The following is a 9171-nucleotide window of genomic DNA, read 5'->3' on the forward strand; positions in this document are numbered from 1 at the left end:
AGGGGAGGACTTTAGGGGATGGACTATACCGGAGCCTGTAACCTGAGCTAGGTAAGGGAGGGGAAAGGTCAACACCTTTGCCGGGAAAGAAGACAAAGGAAGGGGCTGGCAGGAGGGAAGTAGTTTTTCTGTTTGGGTTTGGGGCTGTGGGGCAGAATTCAGGGTATCCTAAGCTGGGATCCAAGCACCCTGAAAGCCCAGAAGGACTTGATTGAGGGGTCCTGACTGTGCCTGCAAGCTCTGCTGTAACCTGCATTCCTGTTGTCCAATAAACCTTCTGTTTTAACTGGTGGCCAAGCAGTCACTGTGAGTCCAGGAAGAGGGGTGCAGGGCGGACTCCCCCACACTCCGTGACAACTAGGAGTTCCTAATCTCCCTTCTTTATCCCATTCAGTATTTTAGCTACTTTTCTCATGTCCTCTCTTCTTCATCTCCTTTCTAAAGTAATGTCAGGGAAAAAGGCCCCTAGTCTAATCTTTTCAGTCTCTCTTCATAGGAGAGTTTTTTCAGGCCCTTTATCATACTCATTGCCCATCTCTGACCCCCCTCTATGTCTACAGTATCCTGTGTGAGATGTGTTGCCTGGTACTGCACACACGATTGTACATTAGGCCACACCACTGATTTACATAAGGGAATTATAATATTTTCTATGTTGTTCTCCTTCCCATCCGTTATGCTCTTCTCATCTTATTTATAATTCCAGTTGCCCATTGAGCAGGGGTCTCCATTGAGCTGTCTACGGAGCTGCCCAGATCCCTTTCCTGAGTTGAGACAGTTCATTTAGCACTCTGGAAAGTGTATGAGAAGTTTAAGATTTTTCTTCTAATGTTCATTGCTTTGCATTTATCAACACTGAACCACTTGTCCTCGTGTTACCCATTGCCCTAGCTTGTTTAGGTCCCTCTGAAGTTCCCCACAGTCCTCTCTGGAGTTAACTCACCTAATTAAGATGGTAATCTTACTCTGCCTACTCCCATCCCACCCTCTCCGCATAATGGCTTTCTTGGTTTATCCTTCCCATTGGGGTTCAACTTGTTATCTGCCTTTGCACAAGTACATGTGGGAGTGAGGGCACAAGAAGCCTTTTATCCTCTTGTAAGAACAGAGCACAGGAGTAGTCCCAGTGAGCAGGGACAGCTAAGCCCTTGCTCCCTCTCCGATATAAGTCATTTGGAAAGGGGCAGAGATGTCAGGGCTATGTCCTCCCTTCCACACTGGCTAGTGGACCAGGGCTGGCACCAGGCAGAGCAATCTGTGCCATCCTAATAGAGCTCTCCATTTGCTCAACACAAAATCAAAGTCTTGCACTGCTAGGTTCAGGGGCTGCCCAGTGAAGGGAGGATGTCCTAGCTGAACGGGAGGTACTGAGCCATTTGCATATGGCAGCCGGTGGAGGGATGAAGGGCCACAAGTAGGTTAGTGCAGCCAGTGACAGATTGTCTTGTCCTGCACTCTCCCCTCAGGTTATGCCACACTCCAGGTTTTCTGGATGCCTTCACATGAAAGAGAAAGGTTGAGATTTGCCCAGACTTGGCATGACGGTCCTTAGGTCTTGAACCAACATGGCAGCTGGAGAGTCCCGTCCCATAGGAGGTGTCTTCGTCAACCTGCAGCAGGTGAGGTGGAAATCCAATAGTAATGACTCTGGCCCTTCCTAAGGAGCCCTGTTCTTGCAAGACCATGTGCAGAGATCTGCCTGTGCTCTGGCCAAGGCATTCACAGCATCTGGGGACGTCTTTGTTGGTCTCCCACGTGCCTCAGGCCTCGGTGAGAGCAGGGACAGGCGTGCGCATGGGATGTGCCCTAATGCCCATGGGCCGGATCCAGCCTGCAGGATTTGCCCCCCGTGGTGCTGCAGGCCCCGTGCTGCTCTCAGAAGCGGCCGGCCCCATGTCCCTGCACCCTCATGCACCCCAGCTCCTTGCCCTAAGCCACCTGTCTGCACCTCGCACCCCTCCTGAACCCCAACCCCCTGCCCTGAGCCCCCTCATACACCCCGCACTCCTCCTCTGCCCCAATCGCTTGCTCTGAGCCCCTTCCTGCACACCACACTGCCTCTCACTCCCCACACTCCCTCCCGCACTCCAACCTTTATGATGATCACCTTTAAAAAAATAAATAAATAAAATTCCCTGGGTGCACACCGTAATGAAATGTGCTGCACACTCCTATGGCCAGGGAGTCAAAGTGGAGAAGACAGTGCATCGCTTGGGCTTGGCTTCGATGGCAGCTGTATAGCTGAAGCCTTTTGAAAGTCATATTCACACTCCCTGCCTTATAGGGGTGGCTGACGCCTGGGTACTGAGGTGAATGACAGTGACAGACAGACGGACGGGCAAAGTCTTGCACTTCTCAGCAGTATCACGGCTTTTCTCCCCACTTCTCCCTTTGTCCCCATCCTCCCCTCTGCCTCGTGGCCCTTCTGGGCAAGGAGAACTGGACACAGCTGGCTTCAGCACCCACCAGAGCGCAGTCACACCAAGTGCTCCTTACAGGACAGAGTAGAGGGCCAGGGCCTGCTGGGTCTGGTTTCTATGGGGCACAGTTCCCAAATCCCTGGGCAGCCCACAGCAGAGTAGCAGCTCCTGGCAGCTTGCAGCAGCGCCCCCAGCTGGGCTGCTGGGGCTGAGAGCAGGCTGGGAGTGTGTGGGGGAGGTTGGCTGAGGCCATTTTGCTGCCTGTTCCAGGTCAGCACAGACAGATCTGTCACAGTTGGCCCTCCTGTTACCATGGAAACACAGGAGTCCACAACAGCTCAGCACTGGCATTTTGGGCTATGCTGGTGGAAAATTTTACCAGCTGCTTCTGCTTAGGAAGTGGAAGGGGCAAAAGTGCCAGAGCTTAGCGTTCAGACTAGTGTGGTAGCCTCTGTATAAGGAAAAAGCAGAGCACTGACGTGTGCATCCTGAGATAAAGAGGCAGCAGGTGAGAGACTCCTAAGTAAACCAGCAGGGTTCAGACACCCCAGAGACGGGGGTACAGGCCTCATCAGAGAGGGGAGAGTGTGGGGCAGCCAGTATCATAGGAGCAACTGTGGGGAGGAAGCTTCACCTCTGAGTTCCTCACTCACTGGGGCCTTGAGAGTGGGTTTGAGACATTAGCCCCTCATCCCTATTGAAGGAGGAAGCTCCAGAACACAGTACCACCCTCACTACATACCTAAAGGGAGCAGCAGAATTGTAAGGTGAAAACTAGCACAGACTCTGCAGCTGCCTGAACTGAGCAAGGGGAAGTTCCATCAAAAGACAGGATATGTTCCTTATCTGTGAGAGCAGTTAGGCAATGGGATGGACCCCTCACTAGTAGGTGTTGTAAGCGCCTTCCCTGGGGAGAGATTGGAGCAGCACAGACAAGGTACTAGTGGCTGTGATGATGAAGAGAGGCCACTGGGATGTGGGGGGTCCAGGCTTGGAGGCCCTACTGTGTTGTTTTTTCGGGCTCTCAGTTCAGATTGGGGTTCTGCTCCCAGGTACTTTCATAGCCTGCATCACTGTGGTATGAGTAGCTACACAGTGTTTGCTGCTTCGTGATAGCTCCTGAGCTCATGCGAAGTGGTGTGCCATTTGTGGGGCCCTGAGATTTGGAGGGCTATACAGGGTTTGATTGCTATCCAGCTTTTTCTGTGCAGGACAGCAGTAATGCTGAGGAGGCCTTTCTCCCCGCCGAGGATGATGAGGATTTGGATAAGACCTTGTCAGTCAAGAGGTTTGGGGACCTGATAAGCAAGTCAGCATCAAGGGATCTGGAAGAGCAGAGACGCAACTACAGTGAGAGAGATTTTGAATGTACGTAAGTTTGAACACTCTATCCGCCTCTGTGCCCACAACTGTCCTTCAGACCAAACCCCTCTATACTTTTGGGGCTCAGTCTGGTCTGCAGATCTCAGTAATGTGCTGTTTACCCACTTCTTGCAGACCGTTAAGGGAGTGGTTGCATATACCCAGTTTCAGCCCCATACCTGTAGCCCCTATGCTCTGTCAGCTACTTTTTATTGTCACCTCTTCTGTAAAGGTTTAGCCACTTTCAGTCCACAGGATAGCATTCCTCAGAGGCTGGGAATCCACTCACCTCCTCACCCTGGCAACTGGGAACCATCACAGCAATTTCCACAGAACTTAAGTTTTCTGTTGAAAAACATCTCTTGACCTTATGTCTGTGAAGAAACTTCCAAATGCGGCCTGAAGACAAGCTGCCTTTCTGAATCTGCAGATAAACAGCTCCAAAGCTCTTGGTGCCACAGGTTCAGCCATGCCTATAGCTTTCTCAATAGCAGCCATGAAACTGACCAGAATCATGTTCTATGCAATGGTGTTGTAGCCATGTCAGTCCCAGGGTATTAGAGTGACAAGGTGAGTAAGGTAGTATCTTCTACTGGACCAACTGCAGTTAGTGAGAGAAGTTGGTCCAATAAAAGATATTATGTCATCCACCTTGTCTTTCAGAATCATGGTGGTTTCATTCTGCAGCTGCTTGGGGAACAGCAGGAAAGGCAGGCATGGGAGCTGTTCACAGAAGGGCCAGAGCAGCAGAGACTGCCCTCAGCAGCCGGGGTGAGGAACAGAGAGGGAAGCCAGTAGATTTAGTCTTCTGGCTAGCAAGAGTCTGACAAATTTTCCAAGCTCTGGTGTTTCACTGCACGTCAATTTCAGTTTATTTTCCAGTTTAGATTTTGTGAGACACAATCTTAAATATGTTATTAAATTTCACATATATCACACATGTTGCTTTCTGGTTGGCCACTCCTTTGGAATTTCTGTCAAAAAAGCACTGATGTCTCTGTTTGTTATAAACCACGCCCAACAGCTGCTTATTACTCATACTTCCATTTCCCCCAGCTTCCATATTTTCAAAACATCAGTGCACACAATCACCTGGACATGGAGTTGCTGAGCACTAACAGTTGTGTCTTTAGATGACAGATTCTAACACCTGAATAGATTAGTGATCGAACTTCCACTCAGAAGTACCACCTGCATATACAGGTGTTAGTGCTGGAAGTGTGTGCATGGAGGTGTTTGCTTGTGCCACCAGGACAGAGGTTTCTCTGAAAAACTGACTCTAGATTTTTAATGTCCAATATTTTTCTGGAGAGAGAAGGGAGCCATATTGAGTGGTGATTGAGATGCTCATTCCTCTTTCCTTTTTTGGAAGTCAGGACCACATTTGTTTTCCTCTAGTCTTTTGATGCCTCTCCACATTATCCAGGACTCTTCAGAACTAATTATCAATGGGTCAGTAAATTCATGAGCTAATTCTCTTAAGATTCTAGAATGACATCATCTGAGCCCACGGAATTGTATATGTTCAGATTTTACAAACATCCCCTGCTCCTTGTCAGGAGCCATTGTACAGGCTCTTCCTTCCAGACGGATTGTTCAAACTCCTTTTCTATATTTATCTTGTTGAAGACAGATTTAAAAGGAGCGGTTGAGTATCTGAGCTACCACTGAGGTAGAGCATACCAGGTGGACAAGAGAGGCCGTGGAGCAGGGAAGGAAAGGATGTGCTGGGTACACGCAAAGGGGCAGAGGGACAAGTTGGGAGGAGGTACCAAGGTGCGGGTGAATCATGGGAGAATGTGCAAATCCTGTATTTAGGAGAGAGATGTGGTGGTTTTAGCTCTGAGATGTGCTTTCTTGTTACGAATGCTCAATCCTGACTCAGAAAGCCCAGTGCACAGAGGTCAAGTGTAGAGTTCCTCTCTTCTGGTGGCCGAGCAGGCATAAGCCAGCCCTTTCTCAGCACTGTTTTGGGATAGAGATTGCAGAATCTCTTGCCCTTGGCAGGCAGCTCAAGCCTTCCGTCAGGTCAGTGTTCAGGTTCTCTGTCTCAGCTTAACTTGCCACATGATGACCTATTCCAGTGGTCTCAGAGGGGAGCTGCAAAGGGAAGAGACTGGGCTTGCATCTTTGTTTGTGCCTTTATGCTGGTGAAAGAGCCTCGGTAGCACTGGTGGATTTAGGTCTGTCATTTCCCCCACACACACATACTTAATAGGTCTTAAGCAATTCAGGTCTTGCACACTCTGGAGACTCTATCGTGAGCAGAGAAGAGCCAAGGGAGTGGAAGCTGGAGCAGCACCACAAGGGGGATTTTTGGTCTGCCATCTGTGTAAAGTGCTTTGGTTCCGGTTTGGTTTTGGGCATGAATATTTAACTCAAATGGCCAATGAACGTTTTGAGTGAAAGAAACTTTTGTTAAAGAGTAAGAGCTCTGCTCCTTCAATTGATGCCTGAGAGCTCATAATACACGTCCCTGAGGCACCCTTCTGCCTGGCCAAAAGCTTCTCCAGTAGGACCAGGGCAGGGCAGACTTAACAATCCTGATATTTCTAGGGGAAAAAACAAGTCAAAAAACAAACAAAATCCCCTCCCACCCAAAACACCATTACAAAATGCTTGAAAAACCAAACCAAAGCAAAACTGGAACAACAGTGAACCTGGCTGGCTTGTGTGCAGAGGAGAGTGTGCAAGCTCCCATTTTAAACAGTCCTTTGTAGGCCACTTTTCAATCCAAGCAGATTTTATTGGTTTATGATAGGAAAGAGGGGAAAGCCTGAAATAAAAGTGGATTGCACAAAATGTGGCAGAAAGAGCTGCTGCGTAGATCCAAAGCTGCACACCCTGCGTAGCCACGAGTGTTTTGGTGACTTCCAGCTGCCTCTCTGGCTGTCACAATGTCTCTGCTCCAAGTCCCACAGGGTCAGTGTGTCTCCAGCAGGTTGTCTTGGGGAGACTCTCTGTCTCCAGTAAAACCCTGCAAAAGCAGCTTTCTTTCCTTTCATGTGGAATGATAAGTTTGTTTCCTAGTACACCAGTGTGGTGACAATTAGTGCATTTGAGGCAATGCACAGTAATGCCGCTAATTTCTTCTTGTTGCACCGTCCCTGTGACTCCTGTGACTTCATACTAGCAAATTCCTTTCTGTGGATTGGTTTAAACTAAAAGCTTGTCTCTTCTTGGTTTTGATCCAGATTTTTAAAAAGTAGCCTTCCATCGGTACCTGCAGGCCCAAGTTCTATCACACTGGTCACTAAGGACTGAATTTGCACCTGCAGTCAGGTACTGGGCTGCCTACATGGTTGTGCTCTCATGGTCCACCTGGAATTAGAAGGCCCTAAAAGATGTGGCCTCTAGCATTCCTGTGGACAGAGGAGGGCAGTTTGTAAAAGGTCCATCCTACTTCTGCCAGGCTAAGGAGCACGGGCAGCCTCTTGGCCTTGAAGCTCTCAGTAGCCCACTGGATGTGCCCTCCCCTGCCTTGCAGCGCATTGAACAGAGACAGCTCCATTATGGAGTGTAATGATGGGCTAGTGAGGGTTACCAAGCAGGCCTGGCTCATCTCCTTAGCTATATGGCAAGGATGTTTGCTCTGGCCCTGTGGGCTCTCCCCCGGCCCTTAATTCCCCCCTCCATGCAGTTTCCTGGACTGGTTTCTGAGGTGCCTGGCGGTGTTTGTCCCTGCTGCCTCCTGTCCCTGACTCTTTCTGTCTTTCTCAGTCCATCGCCAAACCTCCCACCACATCCACCATCCCCTTTCCACCCACCTGCCTCTTGCCCTCAAGTTCCAGAAGAGGCTCTCCCATGGCAGCCGGAGGAAGAGGAGAAAGAGGAAAAAGAAAAAAACGTCGGTGCCCCCCTCAGACATCACTCCCACCATCCAGGAAGTGGAGGAGGAGGAGGGGGACAAGAAGGAGGAAGAGGGGGACGAGGAGGAGGAAGGAGAGTCAGAGGCAGAAGAGGCCCTGGAGAAAGAGGTCTCACCAGAGTCAGAGTCAGAGGCTCATGAGAAGAAGGACACTCCTAAGCCTGAGCCCCCTAGCAAACCAAAGGCAAGGCTGGGGTGGGAGGGGCTGGGAGAGTCTGGCAGGCTCCACCACTGGGTGCTGGGGGTCAATGAGGGGTAGAGTCTGGTGGTGAGAAGAGCTGAGATAGTTCACACTGGGGAGGAGGGGCTAGGATGGTCCATACCCTGGGTGGCATAGGTCTGGCTGGCTCTATACTGTGGGTAGCAGTGCTTAGTGGGGAGGGTATGGGATGGTCCATTCCCTGAGTGGTAGAGGGTTAGGTCTAGGATGGCTCACATCTGAGGGGAGCAGTGGGGGGAAGATCTAGGACCATCCTTTCCCTGTGGGGAGGGTCTGGTTCTTGTGCTCAAAGTTGTCTCCTCTCTGCAGTTCACCATTGGGAGTGACGATGAATCCTGCGGTGCCTTGGCCTCTGCATGGTTCCATGTGGAGAAGGAGTGTGGTGTCATGTCACTGATGCCACACCATGCTGACTTGCTGCAGGAGACGGGCCCGGCCTCTCTTGGCAGGTAGGGTGGACTTGACCTGGGGCTGGCTGATTGATCAAAACATAACATCATCGCTAATAACGTTTGCAGATAATACAAAAATTATGGGAGAGGTAAAGAATAAAGAGGAGAAATCATTGATGCAGCGCAATCTGGAGGCCTTGGTAAGCTGGGTGCAAGCAAACAATATGCACTTTAATGGCTAAATGTTCCTAGACGCATGAATTTACAAAGAATGAAGGCCATACATGCAGGATGGGAGACTCTCTCCTGGGAAGCAATGACTCTGAGAAAGATTTGGGGATCATGGTGGAGAATCAGCTCAATATGAGCTCCCAGTGTGATGCTGTGGCCAAAAGAGCTAATGGGATCCTGAGACGCACAAACGCAGGAGTCGAGAGGTTATTTTACCTCTGTATTTGGCACTGAGGTGACCGCTGCTGGAACCCTGCACCCAGGTCTGGTGTTCACAGTTCACGAAGGATGTTGATAAATTGGGGAGAGTTCAGAAAAGAGCCACAAAAATGATTAAAGCATTAGAAAACATGCCCAGGCTAGGAGTAGTGTAGACCTGGCTTAGGCTTATTTTCTAATGCTTTAAAATCCACATCCTGAGCGACGCAGTTACACCGACCTAATCTCCAGCTTCTCCCACTGACATAACCCACTTGAGTGAGAGGTGTAGCTAACTCCCCTGATAGGAGAAGCTCTCCTGTCAGCATAATAACATCTTCATAAGAACATAAGAATGGCCGTATCAGGTCAGACCAAAGGTCCATCTAGCCCAGTATCTGTCTACCGACAGTGGCCAATGCCAGGTGCCCCAGAGGGAGTGAACCTAACAGGCAATGATCAAGTGATCTCTCTCCTGCC

General features: G+C 49.9%; 1 protein-coding gene across 3 annotated transcripts in view; it reads left to right on the top strand.

Annotated features, from left to right (window-relative positions):
* Positions 1-1441: 1441 nt before the first annotated feature.
* The window catches only part of SLC4A3 (solute carrier family 4 member 3), a 71016-nt gene continuing 63286 nt past the window's right edge, over positions 1442-9171 (top strand). For 2 of the 3 annotated variants that reach the window (XM_032774438.2, XM_032774446.2), the window contains exons 1-4: positions 1442-1619; positions 3632-3788; positions 7503-7834; positions 8180-8319. In XM_032774438.2, the coding sequence (XP_032630329.1) occupies positions 1566-1619; positions 3632-3788; positions 7503-7834; positions 8180-8319 (683 nt within the window). In that variant the 5' untranslated portion in view covers positions 1442-1565. Of the gene's footprint in view, positions 1620-3631; positions 3789-7502; positions 7835-8179; positions 8320-9171 lie in introns of those variants that run through there. The other variant, XM_075070326.1, reaches the window with a different exon arrangement.

Source organism: Chelonoidis abingdonii, chromosome 10 (genome assembly GCF_003597395.2).
Source record: "Chelonoidis abingdonii isolate Lonesome George chromosome 10, CheloAbing_2.0, whole genome shotgun sequence".
Taxonomy (NCBI): Eukaryota; Metazoa; Chordata; order Testudines; family Testudinidae; genus Chelonoidis; species Chelonoidis abingdonii.